Here is a 20,722-nt window from a genome sequence, read left to right as displayed (position 1 = left end):
TCAGAACATTCTGCCTGAGCAAAATAAATATAGGAAAAGAGGACGATAGGATTTGCGGTATTAAAAATAACAAACGTCTGAATTAAGCAATGATTCTTATTCACATATAAAATTTACATTCTTAAAAGTATTCATCGACTATTCAGTTTTATAAAATAGACACTCACAATACACGAATCCCATGTATGAAGCACGCAGATTTATAGACGAACTAGTATACTATTCGCATTATCACCTTCGCTTACGTTTCTCTGACTCTTCATACCTCTCCCTCGATCGATCTCTATTCCGTTTCTTTTTATGACTCGAATGCTTCTCCTTATGCTTCTCATGTCTTGTATCATCACTACTGATATTAGAGCCTGCTCTGTCGTATCTCTTCTTTTTACGCTTATGCTCTTTATCGCTCTCCCTTTTGTTTCTATCTCTTTCTTTGCTCTTATCTCGGTTCCGACCTCCGCTCCTGTCTCTGCTTCTTCGTCTTCTTTCCTTTCCCCGCCTAACATCGAATTCGTACCTCTCGCGCGAGCTTTCTTGACGCTTTTCTTCCTTAGACACATACTTTTCCCCGTTATGAGAACAGTCCGAGTTACCTCTGTCAACATCTTTCCGACGCTCGTGTTTCCTGTGATCCGGTACTTCCTCCATGTATCGGTTACCATTTTCTCTTCGACTTCTCGCGTCATCCTTGTTTCTAAATTCATCTTTTTTCTTTCGACGATTCTCGCTCGTCGTTTCATTACCCTTGTCATCGAAGTATTGAATACCTTTACCCTTACCCTTCCACCTCATCTTCGCTACCGATTGCGAGAAGTCCACATGTATACGGCGATCGTCGATCAGTACGTTGTCCATTTTAAAATAAGCCTCCTCGCAACTTTTGCGATCGCCGAATTCGATGAAAGCGTACTGCAACGAATCGCCCGTCTGCCGATCTCTGATCACTTCGCAACTGGAAAAGAAAGACCAATGTACGAATGTCTACTAGACGTTTATCTGTAGTAAGTGTAAGAAAATTCTTTATACCCAACGATCTTCCCAAATCTGCTGAAAATAATTTCAAGATCGTCGTCGGTCGTAACGGGATTCAATTTACAAACGAAGAGAACGTTCTCCGGTGGAGCCATTTCTGCATCTGGAATATCACCTACGATCTCCAGTATTGTAGCTCTCGCTTTCGCTTCTTTCTCCTTCTGCATTTCTACTATTTCTTCGGTTGTCATGCCAGCTGTATCGTCTATTACTTCGTCAGCGCCTATCCTATCGCTCTGGAAATACAATCGATCATTACAGCTGGAAATCTTGAAAACAGAAATTAAGAAAACATACCATTAGAGCTTCTCGAGTGGGCGGTGGACTCTGATCAGGTACAACAAAATTCTTTGGATCCTCGAAAGGATCTTCCAAGATGACCGTATGAGATATACGAATATCTTGGTATGGTCTGTGGTCCCCATCACAAATCGTTTCGTTTAGCTTAAGAACGATCTCTAGACCTTCTGCGATTTCGCCAAATACACAATGGTGTCCATCCAGCGACTGTAGTTCGGGCGCGAGGGTAATAAAGAATTGAGATCCCAACATATTGTTACCGCAATTTACCATAGAGAGCAAACCGCTTCTATCATGCTTTATTTTCGGCATCTGCTCTGCCTCGTAATATCTCGCTTTTTCACCTAACACTATTCCATACACGCTCTCTCCACCTTTTCCAGTCCCAGTCGGATCTCCGGTTTGAGCAATGAAATTGCTCTGAACGGAATGGAACAAATTCCAGTTGTAATACTTCAGCTTGCACAGCTTTAAAAAATTCCGACATGCTGTAAAATGAAATTCTCTGTGAATAAAACCCCTCTCGAGGTGTAATGCTAGTAACCAAACATAACCTCTCTACTCACTTTGCGGCCGTTCTTCGGTGTACAAATCGATAGTAAAATCTCCTATCGTAGTTTCTACCACAACCGCCATATTATTGTAATCTTTTTTACAATTATATACAATTACAAATATTCAATGATTAATTTCATCCTTATACTTATTATGTACACAACATTCCGATGCTTCTGCTTCTGTTACGACAATAGCGTCCATGATAAGATCGTGATGGCGTCTAATGTATAATCAGATTCTCTTTCAAAGGAAATGGCGCTTAATTAGAAAGGAAGACGCGTTTCGAATAATGTAGGAATTATCTTCGGTAAACGATGAATGAAAATCGTTTCAAAAATTTCTTTTTATTAACGATAACATATACACAGGGATCGAAGGAAAAATGAAATACAAGTAAAATGCAAATATCGTCGTATCTCACTATCGACTGATACTAATTTCTTTTTCGGGTGTAACATTTCGTAGATAAACTAATTGCTGATTATAAACATCAGGTACGAGAACATTTAAAACTATGTGCGTTATCGCTCCAGTGAACCCCCAAACCCGATATTTACCACCCAAATAAACCGGCAGGCTGTAACCATCGCGAAATTGCGTATATCGACACAAGGAGGGATCGCAAAGTTTTCTCAGACTGACGAAAAACGCTTCGCCCACTTCTTCCTTGTTGACGTTGAGTTTCTCCGGGTTAATCTCGCCGATGTAACCGAAGACGGGCAGGACTTTTATTTTCTGCTTGTCGATCATATTTCCCGCGGCCCAGACGTCGATTTTCGTTCGCGGAATTTTCAATTCCTCCCAGGTTTCGCGTAACGCGGTTTCTTCGAGGTTGCGATCTTCCTTGTCGTACATACCGCCGGGAAACGAGACTTGTCCGCGATTTGAATTTATTTTCGTCGATCTGAGGGTGTATAAGAACCCCAGCTCGCCCTGGTGCATGCAAAGCGGCACCAAAACGGATGCATGGCTCACGTTCTCCTGTATCTGCGTCGTTTTCGGACTCTTGAATTTCTCGACGAATGATTTACGATTTTTCTCGCTGAGGACTACTTCCGGTTTCAAGAGCTCGAGATGAACCGCGCTCAATCCTCGCTGGGGTTGTGACGACTTTTTTGTAAAGAAGAAACATCTTTTTAGTCCAATGTTACGGCGACAGCCGACCGTGTCGAAACACGGACATTTTAATCGTTTCCGCACATTGCATACTAAAAGGGGTGAGTTCAACATATCGATTCTGACATCTCTCTTAAATTTAATGCGGAACGAAAGTTCGTCTAGCTTGTTATATACGTTCAACGTGCTTAGGTTTTCGCTGCCATGATTAGAAAATAAGTGAACGGACATCCGCGAACATAATACCCTCTAACGTACGGACAGGGAATTAAAGAAAACGTACGTCGTGCGTCCACTTTCATGCGAGACAGGAATACTTACAAAACAACGCTGTAAATAGCGTAATGTCAGAGGATGCAGACTCATTGATGCGATCCGGAATGCTTCTCACGTTGTGTGATTAAATAAACGTAGGGCCAACGTATTTGAAATATCAGATGTCGATTATAATTCGTGAAGCTTGTCAAACAATATGTTCTACTGTCATGATGATCTAATCCACGGCTACTAGATGTCCGATCACTCGACTTTGGACGATACCCTTTTTTTCTCTTATAAATATGTAATGTAAAAATACGTATGTAATTCATTCACTGATTCATATAGAACGCATGAATCATGAATTAGCGTAGTCATNATATCTTAAAGTTTAATTAATAAAGAAATAGTTTAAGTGAAATTCATACGTCTCATTACTTACCTTCAACTCTACCCATATCCGATCCCTTCTCCATGTCATCTTCACTGAGTATAAGTAGAAATAAGATAGAATAGAAAATTAAGAAATTCTTGAAATCATGACGGCGTCAGGAGGACTTAGTGCCACCTCCTATTATTTCATGTTCGCCTAATAGAAAGTCCAATTTCGGATCAAAATTTTTTCTCTCGGAGAATTCTGGGAAATGACGTCATCAACAGGTGTTAGTGCCACCTCCTGTGTCATCATATTCTCCTAATACAAAGTCCAATTTTGGATCAAAATTGTTCCTTTCCGAGAATTCTTGGAAATGACGTCATCAGTAGGACTTAGTGCTACCTCCTATATCATCATATTCTCCTAATACAAAGTCTGAATTTTGTGCTAATTTTGTGCCCAAATCAGATTTTGTATTAGGAGAATATGATGACATAGGAGGTAACATTAAGCCCTACTGATAACGTCATTTCCAAGAATTCTCCGAGAGAAAAATTTTGATCGAAAATTGGACTTTGTATCAGGAGAATATGAGGACTTAGAAGGTAGCACAAAGTACATCTGATGACGTCATTTCCAAGAATTCTCGGGGATAGAGATTTTGATTGAAAATCGGACTTTGTATTAGGAGAACATGAAGACACAGGAGGTAGCACTAACTCCTGCTATTGCGCAATTTCCAAGAATTTCTCAGGGCTAAACTTAAGGTATACTTATACAACTAATTTAATAGTGATGAGGGCAATTATTTCGAGTTATACTTCTCGTTAAGGAATGGATGTTGGTCATTCTAGGAGTAGTGGATAGGTAATTAAGTACATAGTAAGATATGTATGTAACAAGATCTTTATTTCACTTATAAACAAGTTACAAAATACAAAAATCTGATATCAGTACCTTCTCACTTAAGACTAATTACAATGTGCATATAAAATACTTGCAACTGATTATGCACGTTGTCATAAGGTCCTGGTGATCGCCTTTTAACACTGAAGGAGTAGAACTCATCGACGAAGGTAAGCTTGGTAGAGTAACGTGATATTCCTGTTCTTAGTAAACCAATTTTAATGACCAGACACTGAAATTGAAGTCACCTGTGTCCAAGGAATATCCTTTGTAATATATCCAATTCGGGTCGCTAGAAGCAAAGAGACTAACAGTTTTATAAGATAGAATCATACAAGAGCAATATAGGTGCCAAGGGATACGAAATGAATTAAAAAATCCTTGAAAAGAAAATCCTTGTACAATTCACGGTACAATGTAGCCTTTCGGCAGAGGATATATACTTCGAGAATCGAAAATGGGAAAGGGAAACGTTCAACGTTTTACTACTTTTTATTTCGCCTACACTGTACATTCAACTTCGTAAAATAGGAAGTGTTTTAATCGAACGCTTTGCCTTGCGACCGCGCCGGTTGAAGTTATTGATAGGGCAAGTAATGGGGACTAGATAGTCTCCCATTAGCGTCGCGACGTGGTCTCGGTAATGTCATTAATTATCGGAATACATTACGTCCGCGATAACAAGAGCGCGTTTTGAGCTCGGCGAATGATCAAAAACTGTTATTTGTGCCACGAACGTGCCTCCGCGAACAAAACCCAGTATAAGAACGATACCCGGAATTACTAGAATAAAACATCGAATATGTGCAAACACTTTCGCTGTATCTCGCATTAATTTCCCTCGTTCAAATTTGAATACACCGTCGTAGTAACATAGTTCATGTTTCAAACAGTAAAACAAGGTTTTAATTAAAAACGTGTCGACTACCGATGGTAACAAGACGATAGAATGGATAATGAAAAATGTAGCCCACGACATCCGCGCTGACGCCGATGTTGAACGTTCCCATGGGAGTTATTCTCATTTTACATAGTTTGTTTGTTCCCATTTCGACTGGAGAATCTCTTCAAGGATTCCGTCGGTCTCCCAGGAGCCGTCGTCCAAGCACACGATTTTAAGACACGGGGGATGACGCAAGACGATGGAGTTTACCCGATTTAATCGACTCTCGTACACCACCGCACCTGTGGACGAAAGGGCGATAAGGGTTTCGAGTAGTTGTCAATCGCGTTATCGCATGCAGAGCCGATAGCGGAAGTGCCCTCGTCCAGCCTCGTTGCGCTGGTGGAAACCGTGCTGCAATGCAAACACTGTCTAGAGTGGTCATAGTGGCAGACCATAAATATGCCATATCGGCGTGCGATGATGCGTTTCTCTATCAATCGCGTATCTCATTATCTCCCCGAGTACATTATCTTCGCGCCTGTCGCTATCCGGCTAAAAGCTAATATCGCTTCCTATTTTCTGTTTTTTCATTTCGTCAATGGAAATCAACGATATGGGACGCGAACGCAAGCGGGCGTAAAGAAATTAATTGCTCATTACGAAACCGAATGGAATTGAAGTTTTAACACCGACGTTTGCTTTACGGCACGTGGCGAACGTTTTCAATCGGCGTAAAACGCAGAGCAACGACTATTCCTTGGACTTTAATCGATAGTAGATTCTATCACTCCCGCAGGACTCGATTCGAAAGCGTCCATGAACGGGTGGCAAAAGGGAGAAACGAGGAAGCGGTCTCAAAAGACAAAAGAATGATTGATCGATTCGATTTGTCGTTGATGGAAGACGATACTCTGGCAACTGTAACCGAAATTGGCTTCATCGCCTACTCGTGGCAAAGGGGGTAGCATCGTGTCTGTACTGGTACCACAGAAGCACGTATGCACAAACGAGACGCCGAGAGAAAGGAGGACATTGATAGACAAATCTTTGTCTCGTCGTTTCGTATGATCGAGAGAGGTTTGAAATAAGGAGAGAATTCTCGTTACCCCCACGTCCTATTAAGGTTGTATGAGCCGTAAGATCCCTGCCAAAAGTTTTCAAAAAAATTGCATTCATATTTTTCATAAATAAAATAAAAATTCTGTTATTCGATAAAAGAATTCAAGATTTAATAACTTTTCTAATAGACTTGCAAAATTACAAAAACTCTATACAGTGTTTTATTAATGTAATATCTAGTAACTGTTAAAATTTCAATACTTTGTCACTGTTTTTATGTAAGGGTTCATACAACCTTAGCGTTACGCGACGTCTCTTTGAGAGGTAGACGAGGTGTCCTTCGCCTCCGTGCGAATCTCGAAAATCCCGAAGAAAGTTGAGGCGCGACGACGACGCGATCGAGATATTTCGGCCGCGACAAAATCGGCGCCCGTCGAGCCGTTCTCACGAATCGTAAACCGTTAATGAGACGTCGATAATTATAATTTTAATCCTACGCTGCCTACGCACCGCGCGCTGCACACGCACCTGTCCCTGTGGTGGCATTCACGGCCGGCGGTAATTATTTTCTGCACCAGATACGCGAGGCGAGATCGATCGCGACAACCGCGTGCCATTTTTTCTCCGTTGACGAACACCACGGTGAGTAATTGCGACCAGAACGGCGAGAAGAAAACGAATTTTCATGTAAACAAATAGAATCAACTGTTTCAATTGAAACAGCAAAGTGAAATCATGCGAGTCTTGCGAGCCACATCGTAAATACGAAATCGTTAAAAGTAATCGTTACAGATCCCGAGAGTCTCGGCTACCCGCGCGCATAGAACTCTAACTTTACTAACGGGTAGAACCCTCTTTGTTAAATAAATAATAGTAATTAATACAATTCTGTGCACTAGAATAATAAAAAATAAAATAATACATCGGAATAATAACAGTAATAAGATAAATAAGATAAAATATCGAAGTAATAATAATAATAGTAATAACAGAACCAACTTTATGTCCGAGAACGACTTTACGTATAGAACTAGCAAACAAACATTGTGATGATTCTTATACAATTAAATAATAAATGAAATACCTTGGAGATCCTTTTATCGCTCCTCGAAGGATACGCGATACCTTTCCTTCTTTATCTATTTTAATGGATACACCGATGAAAAATTGGATTTCTCCAATTTGAAGCGTATGCCCGAAAAAGGGGATGCAAGGGGAGTAATCAGTAATCGGGCGAAGCACGCACGGTTCGATGGGCCGCGCCGCGTAATAGATTTCGGAGCGATGCGATGGTTCAGCGCGTGCGTCCTTCGACCGCTTCGCCCCGCGCGCACGGACTGCTTACCCTCTATATATTTCGAGGAAGCACGAGGTGGACCGGTACACGATACTCGATTTTCGGCGCGAAAGCACTCGTACGCTCCCTCAGTTTCGAATCCCGAACGCCAAACGACGCGGTCAATTTTCTTCGACTGACGAACATCGAATCGACTCGATGAAGTGCCACGCTACCGTGTCCATCCTCGTCCTCTCTGCTCTGATCGGGGCGGTCGTTCAGGTAACAGCCGTGCCCGCTTCTCAGGTAATTCGTTTCTCTTCTTCCAGTTCCGATCGACGACCGTTCGATTCATCGGCTGCTCGCGAAATCACAGGACGATCGGACGCTCGTTGAACGGGACTCCCTGTCACTCGTTTCCGCTTCACGCTGGACTCTCTAATTAACAAGAATCGCGATCAGGCGGCGCGCCAATTAAACGAAGGTTAAAAAGAATTTCGATCGAAGCCACGCGCTGAAAACGCGACGACCTTCGCGATACCGCACGCTTACGTGTCGCTAGAAACTTTCTTCGAACTCGTGATCGCCGAAGCGATTGTTCAAATCAAAATTGCGAACGAGTTCCCACGTGTACACAACTTTTCTCATGCATACTGATCGACCGTCCACTAGGACCGGGTTTCAGGGAGCAAACCGCGAGCTGCAGGAATGGGGCTCGGACGTCTGAAGTTAATTCGGATTCACACGGACCGCGAATTTACTCGAAACGAATAACGCGTCGCATCTTTTTTCTTTTTCCCCGTAAAATGAAACATCGGCACCGGGTCACGTATTCCCTCCCACGCGATAGCTCGTAACGCGCGTTATGGGGTACGTGCTGAACGCATGTGTAAAATGAAAAAGATCGGAACGCGCGATGGCGATATATCACGGCTGACTCGGTGCAGCAGAGAATCTATGCGTGGGCAATACAGATAGAACGAAATTTTAATAAACATATGAAAATGTTCTGCAGACGGGAACGAATGCATTACGCAGAGATTTCTACGGGCCGGAGGTGTTAGAAGCGTTCCTCGTCGATCATGGTAAGTGAAACTTTTTCGGCACTCGAAACGACTCTATGGCCGGCATTCAGAATCGTTGCTGATTCTTAAGATCGTCTTAAGCATTTGCTATCCCTGTCTATCCCATATTTCCAATCCCTGTTTTGTACAGGAAACAGGATCTTAAATATAAGTAACGACTCTGAATACCGGCCTGTATACATGTTCTCCTGCATATGCATTTAACACTATTTCTACCAAGCGGTGTCAAAAGACAACGTTTGAAATTACCGCATAAAATTATTGTCATTAGTTCAATCGTTTTTCCTTGATTTAATTAATTAATTTAACAACCAGTTTAACCGTAATTAGTTTAACAACCAGTATAGAAAAAGTCAAAAATTTAATTGAGGAAAAAGTATTTAATTAATAATAATAATTTTAAGCAAAAATTTGATACCAGGAGAAATAGTGTTGAACAATTTACGCTTCTTCAAAAATACGTCAGCTGCAACCTTTTATTCCTGTTTACATTCTGCAAAAAGTTTGTCGTTCGTGACAGTCGAAATGTTTGTGATCGTCCTGCGAGAGCGTGAACTCGCATAATGGCTTTGGTGGTGGAATATATACCGGTTTTGGAAGATCCAGATAAAAGGTGAAGGGTTAAAGGGTGTTCGTGATAGTCCATAACGAGGAAATGAGTCGACGGGTACAGCTTGCGAAAAATTATAGGACGACAGCCATCTCAAACGATGAACGAAGCTGCCGTTAGTAGCGAAGGTGCGCGACTGGTCGGACCACCGAACAGCCGATACTCGGCAGACTCGGGAATCAACGATCGCTTCCTGCGAAATCTCGATCAGATAGGAGGCGGCAACCTGTTGCGAAGAGAGATACCTAAATGGAGCAGCGGGAACCTCGATCAGATCGGTGGCGGGAATTTACTGCGCGAGGTACCGCGAGAACATGGATCGGACCGTGGCGAACGGAACTTGGACCAGATCGGAGGCGGAAACCTGATTCGTAGCTTGATCGACCTCCGCAGGAACTTGGATCAGATCGGGGGTGGAAACTTGGTGCGCAGCTTCGGTGGTTCTCTGACTCGGGAAATGGAACCGTCGGCCGAGAAGCGCAACGATTGACGAAGAGAATTCGTAGAGACGCGTAGGGAATGTATTTGGTGTAGCTCGTAGATCGTTCGTATTTTTAATAAAGACTAGCGTACAGACTTATTACACCAGAATACTTTCTTCCGTTCACCCTCTATCCTTCCGTCTCATCATTTCCAAGTTCTTGTTAAACCGTGAGCGTTCGTCTGTCTCGTTTTAAGATGCAAGAGCTCCGCGCGATCAAGAACTATTGGACGATGACCAGCCGAGACGAATCCGACCTTGGTCCAGCCAAATTCGTCCCGGATCGACGGTATTCTCGGTCGACGAAGTGAACGAACTGTCTCCGATTAGGTAAAATACGTCCGCCTATTCTGATTATTCCGATTATCGCATTCCTAAAAATTTGTTCTTTGCAAGGATTATCGCATTTTCCTATACTGGTTGTTAAATTATGTTCGCAACAGGTCGACCAGGCTTCTACTGGGCGACCGGACGCTGCTCGAGCAATTCCCGAAACGTAACATCGACGAGATCGATCGGACGGCTTTCGACAATTTTTTCAAACGGAACTTAGGCGAGATAGATCGCGTTGGGTGGAACGGGTTTATCAAGAAACTATCGGATCACCTGGCCGCTGGTAGAATGGGCATCCTCGAAAGGCGTGGCTGACGGACTCGAGATCAGGGAAGAAACAAAATCATCAATTTCACGTCCCATCTTCCTTCCTCTCTCAAAAACCTTCTCTATTTTAATTTTCCTTAAAAAATTTGATTCTGAAATATCGAAAGTCGGGCAACTACGAAGAAGGGAACGAGATAAATTTTATTTCCGGCTATGATTCGCGCTTCGATTCTCCCGCAGGAGTCGGCGGTTGGTTGACTTCGTCCAGAAGACGGACTTCCGGTGTCGTGGCGATTCGCCCACGACCGTCAACCGCTCTTCGCGTGGCCGCGTCTCGCGGGTTACACGCGGAGAATTTCGTTAAAGGATTTCGTGGACCGTCCCTCGCGCGTTCCCGCCTCGAATCGTCCGGCCTCTCGACCTCCTGTTCCGGATTCTCGGATTTCCTCCTCTCGTACGCCGCCACGATCTTCTCGACCTCCTCGCTCACGTTCATCGGCGTCTCGACCCTCACGCTCTCCCTGTCGCGATCCATGCGCACCAGCTGACAAAATTCGTGAGCTCGCTTCGATTCCGCTATACGATCCTTCGCTCCATACCGTAGAAAATCTGTACGCTTACCTCGATCACGTTTTCCTCGAGGTTAGCGAATCTTTGTAACATCGCATCTAGCTTTGCGTTCCGCACGGTCAACCGTTCAGTGATTCGCAGTTCTTTCCCTATGTCTTCTTCGATCTTCGATCGAGTTCCGAGCGATTCGCGGAATTGAAAATATTTTATCTGTAGCTATTCTGTTTTACGTACCTCGTCCATCCCTTTGGAGACTTGTTCGCTGATATAACCAAGGTTCTCGCGCGCCCGACGGACCTGCTGACACACACAGACATAGACACGCCGTTCGCGTGAATATTTAATGAAACCGATCGTTCGTTAATCGCGTATACGTTACGATCGTGGCGTATTCCCTCATCTCGGTAATGATCTTGCGTCTCAGTCTCGTCGCCGCTAGAAACTAAATACCCAGCATGTATCTCTCTGTCGTCCCTTCCCGAAAATTTGTCGCAACGAAAGATATGTAGCTTACGCGGTGGCACACGTAGAGCAAGATCACCATGTTGGCGAACATCGGGATCGAGCTACCGAGCAACTGTTGCACCAGATGCATCACTGCGTGATCGTTACCGCGGTATCGTTTAACGAATGGCGAGCGCCGCGAAAATCCCCTTCTTTCTCATCATCGTTGTTCATCGACGCGACGAGATGTCAGTCTATCTGAAGTTGATCGACAAAACAAAACCTGGTCGACTCTCGTTTCTTATTATTTACGCATCGATTCACGTCGGCAAACGTTCGTTTCTTCGAGTGGAGGTCGCTCATTTATTTATTATTATTTACAGGTGAAAGATTCTATCTGTCCTTCCTCAAGCGCGACGAGCTCGGAGCTTTCTTTTTTCTGCTAATTACCTACACGGGCTCATCGATTTTACAATCTCGATTCTTATCACGGGTAACTCGTGTGACTTATGGCTTGCGCGCAATCCGATTCTTTTATTACGACCACCGCATTTACTTTTTACGATTTCTTAGTTCTTATGCCATTGATGTGATGTACCTATTTATCGAGATACAAATAAAACGAACAAACTGACTTCGCGCGTGAATTTCCTTTACGCCTTGCCTATACGATTACACATTCTTTGTATAATAAATGTACGTATATGGTGTCTTAATGACCGAGCGTGTCCAGCGTTAAAAAATAGATATTCCCTCGCGCGATACGTTTTACAACGTACACAAGATATTTATAAAATGTATGTACACCGTCATATATCCTTCAATATACATACATATATACGTATAAGTACATGTTTACACGATTTTTTATTGTCAACGCTACAGAATTGCATTGATCAAGTCCATTCGTTTAATTAGTAATTATGTACGACTCATGCCGGAAATTACGAATCGATCACAAATGCATCTTTTCATTGTCGTCGCACTTTACACGGAAATCGTTCAAATGCACGACGTACGTATTTCGATTCTTAATTTCATTTATTCAACTGTTTGCAGATGGCTAAACAAGTTAGAGATTTATCGATCTTTGATCAAGCCAAGGTTGTACATTTCAACGAGAATAAAGTCATTATCGAAGTTGCGTAGATATTATAGAAATGAAAATAATAAGAGTACAATTTTATTTTCATCGCCCATCCAAGTTTTCTCGTCGATTATTCGTAAATTACTTGCTTACCTTTACCAAACTGTCCAACAACGACCTGATACTCCGGTGTTTTCGTTAATCCGGCACGGAATCGGCATCGGATTAAGGGGATTCCACTGTAGAAACATAACGCTGCTCAGATTGTCGTGTAAAGCGGTTTAAAAATGGCGGTGCGATGTCCAGGCCGCAGGCCCAACACCCGTCGACGAAGCCCTGCTTTCGGGTGGATACGCGAATGACGCAAACGTACCGCGGTACTCCATACTCCGTAAGCTCTCGTAAACTCGTACTCGTAGCGTAGCGCCACTGACAGCGGTGTGAGTTCGCGCACGATTGTTTCGGTTCGGTTCGGGTGCAGCGCTAACCCAACAACCAACAACCACTGTGTGACCATCAATTCCGCCCGTAGGATCGCCAAAAATATGCAAAAATATGAGAAACTCGAGAAAATAGGAGAAGGTAAGTACCTCTCCTTTTCCAAAGCCTCCCCAGCTCTGATCGTTTCACGAGGAGATCCCTCACGCACTTGCCACCCCTTCTACGAAAACGCGTATCACCCCTGTACACATACGCTTTCGTCTGCTCCGACGTACGCACTGAACGATGTTTCTTCCAATACGTTCCAGGCACTTATGGGACTGTTTTCAAAGCCAAAAACCGCGAGACTCACGAAATCGTCGCTTTAAAGAGAGTTCGATTGGATGACGACGACGAAGTAAGTTTGCGACGTCCACTTTTCGAATTCCTCCGGTTACTTTTCACTCACCCCATCACGATTCGTCTCTCTCTCTCTCTCTCTCGCGTAGGGTGTACCGTCGTCCGCGCTCAGGGAAATTTGTTTGTTGAAAGAATTGAAGCACAAGAATATAGTGAGGTTGTACGACGTGTTGCACAGTGACAAAAAATTGACGTTGGTGTTTGAACATTGCGAGCAAGACTTGAAAAAATATGTAGACAGTCTGAGCGGGGAGATCGACGCAGACGTTGTTAAGTCTTTCCTGTAAGTGTTCCATAAATATTAGCTTCGGATCGAAGTATGACATCGTGCGGGTTTGTGCATTCTCGATTTTCTCCAGGTATCAATTGTTGCGCGGATTGGCGTTCTGTCACAGCAGAAATGTTCTGCATAGAGACCTCAAGCCCCAGAACTTGCTCATTAATAAGGTACGCCTCCGTCGCGATAGAGAATCTAAGAACGTTGAAAATCTACTCGTTTATTCTAGAACGGGGAGTTGAAATTGGCCGATTTCGGACTGGCAAGAGCCTTTGGAATTCCTGTGAAATGTTATTCCGCGGAAGTTGTAACGCTCTGGTACCGTCCACCGGACGTTCTCTTCGGCGCAAAACTGTACACAACGTCCATCGACATGTGGAGCGCCGGTTGCATATTCGCTGGCAAGTCTTAGTCTTCCGGACACGTAAAATCGTTCTCAGAAAAGAATTAATTTCTTGTGAAATCATGCAGAACTAGCGAACGCCGGTAGACCGCTGTTTCCCGGTTCGGACGTGGACGATCAACTGAGGAGAATATTCAAATTGCTCGGTACGCCGACTGAGGAGACTTGGCCAGACTTCACCACTCTCCCGGACTATAAACCGTTTCTCTATCATCCTCCTCAAGGACTGGCTCAAGTCACGCCGAAACTCAATTCTAAAGGCAGAGATTTGTTGCAGGTAAATAGTTAGAGTGCCAAGTTTTTCTTCGTCGAGCTTTGTGTCGAGTTATTTTTCTATCTGTCCAGAGGTTACTGGTGTGCAATCCGGCGTTACGGATATCGGCGGACGAAGCAATGGCGCATCCCTACTTCAACGATTTAAACCCTGCCATCAAGAACGATCGTTGTCAGTAGTGTTCTTAAAGCGTTGTACCGTGGGTAGCGCAGGAAACAAAATCACGCCGGCAAAGATCGTTTGTTAATATATATATATAGTATATTATTACTACTGTAAGTGTATATTTCGCACTCGACGCGTCACGTCGATCGTCGCGACGGTGGTCCTGTTTTATAAGAATGTCCAAGAAAAAAATCAATAAATTGTCAATTTTATCAGTGACGACAATTTTCTATCGGAAGCGAGACGAAGTGCGCAATGTATCTATTTCGCATTTGTAATCCACTGTACAAACTGTCGCCAAAGTTTTTCGTACATGTATACATATTATAGACACAAGTCGAACGTTCACACACATATGTATATGTCAGAAACACGTGTCGAACACATCGCGTCCAGCCGTTCTTACGTCTACCTATTTCGTACTATTCGTTCGCTCGTAAACTCTTCTGTATATTTATTAATTTATTGTTTCAGTATTTTTATTTGTCATTTACAAAATAACTTATAGAACTATTATTAAATACATTTCTTAAATATATGAATGGAATACTTAATTGTACCTTTACATCGCGTCGAAGTGAAACCTGTGTGCTTCCTGAAGCCTCTCGATCTTATCCTCCCTTCGCTCCTTCCAGTAGAGAGCGACGATGATTAAAGAGATCAAGCCGCAGGTGCCGGTCAACGCAGCCGCGCTCAACAAAATTAATTTGCTAGGAGTGACGAATAACTGGGCTTTCCATCGCCAAGGCTCAGCTATTGGATTTGGGATCACCACCATCTGGGAGTTGGGAATGATTTGCGGCCATTCCCGAGATTTTCCACCGACCTATCGAACAGCGATACGATCGCGTCAAACATTTGAACGTTCTGAAATATAAAAAAAATTCTCCACAAAAAAATTGCAGTCTTACCCCGATGGTGAGACCATCAACGAAATTAGGTGTCCTGCCTAAACCGAACGTCGTGTACGGCAAGTTTAAAGAGAAATGCGCGCTCTGTGGTAACTGAGCTGCGATCGCGTTTCGGGGACTGCCATCCTGCGTGGTAGTCCGGTATGCTATCGATGGACCAGGAAGATTAGTTCCGTAGGTTCTCTTCTTCTTTCCAAGCGAGCCCGGAGAGATCGGGTACATGCTGTTATTCCGGCCCGTCAGTACCATCACCTTCACGAAGTTCGCGTCGTAATCTAAGCTGTTCTTGAATGCCGCCGTGCGATAGCTGTTATTGGTTTTATCCACTTCTACCAGAATCACGTCCAGAATACCGTCTTGGTAGAAATCGTAAAACACCGCCATCGCGGTTTCGTTGTGGAAAGGATTCAGCGCTTGCCATTTCACCTCGAATTTCCGAGTGAATCCAGCGCACGTATGGCACGCGACGTTCGCCAGTAGGTAAGATCGTTTCTGTTTACCGCTGGTCGACCTCAGCGTGGCCAGTATATCTGGGTAACCGTCCATATTAAAATCGCCACCGCGCAGAGTGATGGTGTCGGTGTATCGTTGCCCGTCGGGCTGAACGAAACCCCAGAGCACGTTGTCACTATCTCGGAAGTTCACCTGCAAGTTATACCATTTATCGGAGTACATCATGATTGTACTGTTGGTGCACGCGGCGTCGAAACAGAGGGGCAGCAACAGGTTCATCTTGCCCGTCAGCTCCACGTCCAAGTAGAGAGCCTGACCGATCACGGTATTGCTTCCCTTGGAGAAGTTATAGGGGAATTGTATGGTGCGTTCAAACTGGAATCCATGTTCGTTGCCGAGCCAAATCTCGAAGTAGTGATTCGTGGTGACAACCAAATCGGCCACGAAGTCGTTGTTCAAATCGAGATAAGCGTTCGAATGAGGTTGACTGATCTTCGGCAGCGAATATTCTCGCGGTATTTTCATCGGTATCTTGGTCACCATCCTGGTTTGATTGAACACCCAAAAGGTCCTCTGATTCTCCTCGTCCAAACCGAACAGATCTATTATCATGTCCCCGTTGTAATCGAGAGCCAACGGCTGTCCTGTCATGTTTATTAACGGACGATCTTCGTTCGTGCAATTCAACTGGCCGTTTCCACCCCACAAGATGTAACCATGGAACAACCTCGTGTTCTTGTTAAACGTGATTACCAGAACATCCATGAATACGTCTCCATCGAAGTCTCCGGGTACCACGCTGACGACGATGTTGCGGAACGTGCAACTGAGATTGGAACTCGGCCTAAGAAGGGGTTCCTGATCCGCAGCCAAGAAGATCTCGACGGTGGTACCATTCTTACGTAGCATGAACACGTCGGTCAGCTCGTCGGAATTGAAGTCGCCGAAAGCGGCTGGCATTCCGTCGAGCACGTTCCCGAAGACTGCTAGAGTAATGTCGCTGCATCGTACCGTGACCACGCCAGCGATTAGCGCGATTATTAATTCTATCCGCATCGTGCTCGTTGTCGCTTATCTGAAACGAAATATTCAAATTTTTGTTTGATGAATAGCCATCGCGATGCCAATGTCGCTTGCTTTAACTCGAGGAGCTAAAAATCGTGTCGTCAAACCGATTCACAAACCATGCAATCCGCAAGAATTATTACGAATATATTACAACAAAATTACAAATAACTAGTATAGAAATTTGCGGTCATATCTTCTTTCCCTTATCGAGTACAATAAGAAATTAAACAATCCCATGACTCATGCTAGAATGATGTAAATATAATTCGTAGAATTTAACCTCTACCGTTATATCTACGACTAATCGAATCCAGCACGATCACACATGCAGAATAAACATGTTACGTTCAAATTAAATTTACTCGGAACCAACAGCATTTTCAATTAACAATTGCAATGAAATGCGTCACATACAAATGTAAACGGAACGCGAACATACCTGACACAATTTTCTATCATTTTGCTTTGACAGCTGTTCCACGACTGTAGCGCTAGAAACAACTTCGACTGACTCCGACTCCGACTTGCGCGTGTCTCGAGTCTCGAATGTCTCGATCCCGGTCTCTTGTTCAAGTAAGAGTAAGAGTGTAAGAGCCAAATAAACGATTTCCATTGCCTAGTGCCCAGCTAGCTTTTGAAGAGGGAGTAACGAACACGAGTCTGACTCTGACGCACTCGTTTTGATTGTTTACTGTCCACGTGAAGATGAAAGACGTAGCTGTCTTCGCTCTGCTCATATGTTACTTGATCAACAATGGTATCGCGTACGACGACCTCGACGATGATTATTTCAGAGGTGAACTTTCAAATTAATCCGATACCTACGGTTTATTGCCACTTCAATCACTATTCTCACCTGTTATCTCGAGTTTCTTAACCGCTCACCGAAAACGTCCACGGTGGCAGACGTTTAGAAACAGTATTCTATCTCTAATTGTTTTCGTTTCATAAATAAGTATTTTCTAAATCCGATAGAAGTCCGTAATCTGTGATCGGAATTTTACAGAGTACGTACGTAACTTAATTCAGAAGCACACATACACTGATGTCCTACGTCGGGATGTCTACGAGGGATTGGAAAGTTGGACCGGTCGATGGATGCCCGATAGGCTCAACGACCCGACTCCACCGCCCAAAGTATTCCCGAAAACCGAAAACGCTAAAGATCAGGGATCGATGCATGACATTCATGGAATAGCGATGGGACATCCATCTGTTAACTGCGATGACGCGAAGGTATCTGTTCAATGATTTGCATATAATATTAATCATCAGCACTCGACGATCGATGCATCACGTTTGCTATTCTTCTAGACAAATCTAACCATGGATTGGGATGGCGACCCTATTGATTATATCTGCTACAATCAAAGAATCACCCCTAGTAGAGATAAAATAGCCATCAAGTATTGTGAACATATTTCTGAACATTATGTCGTAAGTATTTGACTCTGGTATAAAGGCTTAAAACACAGGGTGTGAACTATCAAATCCTTTACAGGCTATGCACAAATGCATGTACGAAAAAATAGAATACAGTGACAGTATTCCAGTATTGTAAGTATGTCTGTCATATTGGAATGTTAACAAGAAACTTGTATGATTGCACACTGATGATATTAGTCATTCGCTGTCTTTAGTGGAACACATAGACCTCTATGGCCCGTCTATGGCGAATACCAATTTCTACCCAAGCAGAGATGGCTACACAGTCTCGAGGTAATCAAAAAAATACCAAATAAATCCGATCATCACTCAACAACTTATTAATTCTTCTCTTTTAATCCCCCAGCACGGAGCTATCGTCATGTTGTACCATCCATGCGCGAATCCATTGGAAGTGAATAGTTTGAAAACTTTGCTCAGAGGTTGCTTGCGGCGGCATATTATAAGTCCTTACAACATGTTGGACGAACATCGTGTGAGTGATCAATTGATCTAAGAATCCAATGTTACCTCTGCGATTAGATACTGAATTGAACGATCGACGTTTCAGCCGCTAGCATTAGTCGCCTGGGGATGTCGGCTGACGATGTCGTACGTGGATCCTAAAGTGGTGATCGAATTTATTCGCGACCACGCTCTTAGAGGACCGGAGAACATATCGAGGGACGGCGACTTTTCCGACGGTTTGCTTCATCAAGCGAATATCGTGACGGATTTCGAAGACTCTGTCCTCTGTCCACGCATCGATGTTTAACGTCGCTTAAAACTCGCGTCTGAATACGCATGTATATACCTATACTTGAACCTTTACTATTTATTTATTATTTACGTTTTTTCCACGATCTCTTTCTCTGTCCCTTTCCCGTCTTATCCGTTTGCTGCTCGCTTCATTGTACGAAACCAACATTAAATGACTTAATAAAAAGAGATCGAGCAACACGAATTGTTCTTGTTCAATCGGAAGTGTTTTTCCGTTCCTTTATTTTTTACAGCACGCGCGTCGTAGCATCGAAGAAGCGCGAGGGGCAAGGAGACTGAATGAACGGGTAAACGCGCAACATTCACTCTCGTTACATATTGTTGTATATTGTTCATCTTTCGAGAGAGAAGATCAATTAGTTAAATACATTGAACATCGTGTCGGTTTTGGTTTCTTTTCATAAATTTCATTGCGAACCTTCTTTGCTTTTATCTACAGACGTATAGTAATTTCCATTGTAGTGCTGACTATAATTCGTTACCCCTGACGGGTAACGTTATTTTTTCTTGTTAATTCTCGATGATATATAAAATTAAAGTAAGACAAGTAACACTACCGTACTTTTTTCTCTGTAATGTAAAATATACTACACGTCTACCAAATAGTTAAGTTCGTCAAACGTAAAAGAATATAATTGTACAGTTGAACGCTTGGCTCTCTTTTTAATCTTTTGTCTTTGTTGTCGCTTCTGCGTAGATATAAGAGTAAATCTGAACGAGGATCGAAGATATAATTCGCATTGTTAACGGGAGGATAAATCGACGAGTCGCCAGGAGGCAACGATCGCGTTTCACAGACAATACACAGACGATCGTTCGATAATCGTGTCTAAATTTGTTTCCACTGGCCGGAGATGACGATTCACCGATTCAGCTCTCCCGTTGGTCGACCACGTATACGGGGGAGCGCGATCCGATTTCTATCGTACTCCTTTCTCCAATAATCTGTTTTTTAGCTTCTGTGTTCCCGACCGAGCCAAATCTTCACGGGACATCTGCTTATTTCTTTATAAAGGCGGGGAGCACCTACCCTACCGTGTAGGAATGAGTGTATACTTGATTCAGGCTCGTAGACACTTCGGCTAATTAATATTTTCACTTTTTGTGCAAGATTGGACGATGAATGAGCACGTTCCCTCTTATAGTCAGCTTTCGTTTTTCAGTAATAATTCTCTTTTTTTCTCGTTTTCTGGGCGACGTGCGCGGATCTTGCCTCGCGTTTCTATTTCTTCACATCAACCGACAGAAAACACTATTATAAACGGTGTTACGACTCGGGGGTGGATCTCTTAAGATTATTGCCAACTTTGTACAGTATCGATAATCATAATGATAGTAACAATAATATCGCATTTAAAGATGAAAATGAAACAACGATCTATTTATATTCATATATGTATATACTCATTCTGTATTCTCGTCGAGAGAGAGAGAGAGTGAGAATGAAAGAGAAAGTGAGAGATAGATAGATAGAGAGAGAAA

The 20,722-nt window shown here is 43.3% G+C and overlaps 7 protein-coding genes across 8 annotated transcripts; 4 read left to right on the top strand and 3 right to left on the bottom strand.

The window, feature by feature from the left end:
* Window positions 1–78: 78 nt before the first annotated feature.
* Window positions 79–2,116, bottom strand: LOC108624868 (peptidyl-prolyl cis-trans isomerase sig-7). Its single transcript, XM_018024440.2, has 4 exons — window positions 1,899–2,116; window positions 1,330–1,820; window positions 1,027–1,268; window positions 79–952 (listed from the first exon to the last, which is right to left on the bottom strand). The coding sequence occupies exons 1-4, from the start codon at window positions 1,966–1,968 to the stop codon at window positions 232–234; spliced, it is 1,524 nt and encodes a 507-aa protein (XP_017879929.1). The 5' UTR covers window positions 1,969–2,116; the 3' UTR covers window positions 79–231.
* A 93-nt stretch (window positions 2,117–2,209) lies between these two features.
* LOC108624873 (nucleoside diphosphate-linked moiety X motif 8) lies at window positions 2,210–3,633 on the bottom strand. The gene is made up of 2 exons (XM_018024444.2): window positions 3,328–3,633; window positions 2,210–3,000 (listed from the first exon to the last, which is right to left on the bottom strand). The coding sequence occupies exons 1-2, from the start codon at window positions 3,370–3,372 to the stop codon at window positions 2,311–2,313; spliced, it is 735 nt and encodes a 244-aa protein (XP_017879933.1). The 5' UTR covers window positions 3,373–3,633; the 3' UTR covers window positions 2,210–2,310.
* A 4,230-nt stretch (window positions 3,634–7,863) lies between these two features.
* Window positions 7,864–12,191, top strand: LOC108624907 (orcokinin peptides). 2 transcript variants are annotated; one of them, XM_018024518.2, is made up of 5 exons: window positions 7,864–8,073; window positions 8,783–8,852; window positions 10,141–10,273; window positions 10,387–10,606; window positions 11,941–12,191. In XM_018024518.2, the coding sequence occupies exons 1-4, from the start codon at window positions 7,987–7,989 to the stop codon at window positions 10,589–10,591; spliced, it is 495 nt and encodes a 164-aa protein (XP_017880007.1). In that variant the 5' UTR covers window positions 7,864–7,986; the 3' UTR covers window positions 10,592–10,606; window positions 11,941–12,191. The 2 variants fall into 2 exon arrangements, with proteins under 2 accessions (XP_017880007.1, XP_026669260.1); XM_026813459.1 differs by having other exon boundaries at window positions 7,865–8,073; window positions 10,387–12,191.
* LOC108624908 (uncharacterized) lies at window positions 8,859–10,134 on the top strand. The gene has a single exon (XM_018024519.2). It carries the CDS (start codon window positions 9,563–9,565, stop codon window positions 9,950–9,952), a length of 390 nt encoding a protein of 129 aa, XP_017880008.1. The 5' UTR covers window positions 8,859–9,562; the 3' UTR covers window positions 9,953–10,134.
* Window positions 12,192–13,075: 884 nt separating the features above from the next.
* Window positions 13,076–14,841, top strand: Cdk5 (cyclin-dependent kinase 5). Its single transcript, XM_018024517.2, has 7 exons — window positions 13,076–13,226; window positions 13,394–13,482; window positions 13,574–13,767; window positions 13,844–13,931; window positions 13,991–14,162; window positions 14,233–14,441; window positions 14,510–14,841. The coding sequence occupies exons 1-7, from the start codon at window positions 13,190–13,192 to the stop codon at window positions 14,615–14,617; spliced, it is 897 nt and encodes a 298-aa protein (XP_017880006.1). The 5' UTR covers window positions 13,076–13,189; the 3' UTR covers window positions 14,618–14,841.
* A 191-nt stretch (window positions 14,842–15,032) lies between these two features.
* On the bottom strand, window positions 15,033–17,582 carry LOC108624904 (T-cell immunomodulatory protein). The gene is made up of 3 exons (XM_018024514.2): window positions 17,475–17,582; window positions 15,515–17,042; window positions 15,033–15,429 (listed from the first exon to the last, which is right to left on the bottom strand). Exons 2-3 carry the CDS (start codon window positions 17,021–17,023, stop codon window positions 15,166–15,168), a joined length of 1,773 nt encoding a protein of 590 aa, XP_017880003.1. The 5' UTR covers window positions 17,024–17,042; window positions 17,475–17,582; the 3' UTR covers window positions 15,033–15,165.
* On the top strand, window positions 17,564–19,424 carry LOC108624905 (uncharacterized). Its single transcript, XM_018024516.2, has 7 exons — window positions 17,564–17,831; window positions 18,042–18,271; window positions 18,350–18,472; window positions 18,537–18,592; window positions 18,676–18,754; window positions 18,828–18,956; window positions 19,032–19,424. Exons 1-7 carry the CDS (start codon window positions 17,741–17,743, stop codon window positions 19,233–19,235), a joined length of 912 nt encoding a protein of 303 aa, XP_017880005.1. The 5' UTR covers window positions 17,564–17,740; the 3' UTR covers window positions 19,236–19,424.
* Window positions 19,425–20,722: the final 1,298 nt, after the last annotated feature.

Source organism: Ceratina calcarata, unplaced genomic scaffold, assembly GCF_001652005.2.
Source record: "Ceratina calcarata isolate Rehan_Ccalc_2016 unplaced genomic scaffold, ASM165200v1 scaffold334.2, whole genome shotgun sequence".
Lineage (NCBI taxonomy): Eukaryota > Metazoa > Arthropoda > Insecta > Hymenoptera > Apidae > Ceratina > Ceratina calcarata.
Note: the sequence above shows the minus strand (reverse complement) of the source record. Positions and strands in the feature narration are given on the sequence as shown.

Bases quoted from the DNA above. Each gene is read 5' to 3' on its own strand.
- LOC108624868 (XM_018024440.2), bottom strand. From the start codon at position 1,968: ATGGCGGTTGTGGTAGAAACTACGATAGGAGATTTTACTATCGATTTG. The intron at 1,821-1,898 runs GTGAGTAGAGAG...TTCATTTTACAG, and splicing joins CACCGAAGAACGGCCGCAAA to CATGTCGGAATTTTTTAAAG. The intron at 1,269-1,329 runs GTATGTTTTCTT...TTGTATTTCCAG, and splicing joins CCACTCGAGAAGCTCTAATG to AGCGATAGGATAGGCGCTGA.
- LOC108624907 (XM_018024518.2), top strand. From the start codon at position 7,987: ATGAAGTGCCACGCTACCGTGTCCATCCTCGTCCTCTCTGCTCTGATC. The intron at 8,074-8,782 runs GTAATTCGTTTC...AATGTTCTGCAG, and splicing joins CAGCCGTGCCCGCTTCTCAG to ACGGGAACGAATGCATTACG. The intron at 8,853-10,140 runs GTAAGTGAAACT...TCTCGTTTTAAG, and splicing joins AGCGTTCCTCGTCGATCATG to ATGCAAGAGCTCCGCGCGAT.
- LOC108624905 (XM_018024516.2), top strand. From the start codon at position 17,741: ATGAAAGACGTAGCTGTCTTCGCTCTGCTCATATGTTACTTGATCAAC. The intron at 18,272-18,349 runs GTATCTGTTCAA...CTATTCTTCTAG, and splicing joins TTAACTGCGATGACGCGAAG to ACAAATCTAACCATGGATTG. The intron at 18,473-18,536 runs GTAAGTATTTGA...AATCCTTTACAG, and splicing joins ATATTTCTGAACATTATGTC to GCTATGCACAAATGCATGTA.
- LOC108624873 (XM_018024444.2), bottom strand. From the start codon at position 3,372: ATGAGTCTGCATCCTCTGACATTACGCTATTTACAGCGTTGTTTT. The intron at 3,001-3,327 runs GTAAGTATTCCT...TTTACAAAAAAG, and splicing joins GCTATTTACAGCGTTGTTTT to TCGTCACAACCCCAGCGAGG.
- LOC108624904 (XM_018024514.2), bottom strand. From the start codon at position 17,023: ATGCGGATAGAATTAATAATCGCGCTAATCGCTGGCGTGGTCACGGTA. The intron at 15,430-15,514 runs GTAAGACTGCAA...GCTGTTCGATAG, and splicing joins TTGATGGTCTCACCATCGGG to GTCGGTGGAAAATCTCGGGA.
- LOC108624908 (XM_018024519.2), top strand. From the start codon at position 9,563: ATGAACGAAGCTGCCGTTAGTAGCGAAGGTGCGCGACTGGTCGGACCA.
- Cdk5 (XM_018024517.2), top strand. From the start codon at position 13,190: ATGCAAAAATATGAGAAACTCGAGAAAATAGGAGAAG. The intron at 13,483-13,573 runs GTAAGTTTGCGA...TCTCTCGCGTAG, and splicing joins GATTGGATGACGACGACGAA to GGTGTACCGTCGTCCGCGCT. The intron at 13,932-13,990 runs GTACGCCTCCGT...CGTTTATTCTAG, and splicing joins AGAACTTGCTCATTAATAAG to AACGGGGAGTTGAAATTGGC.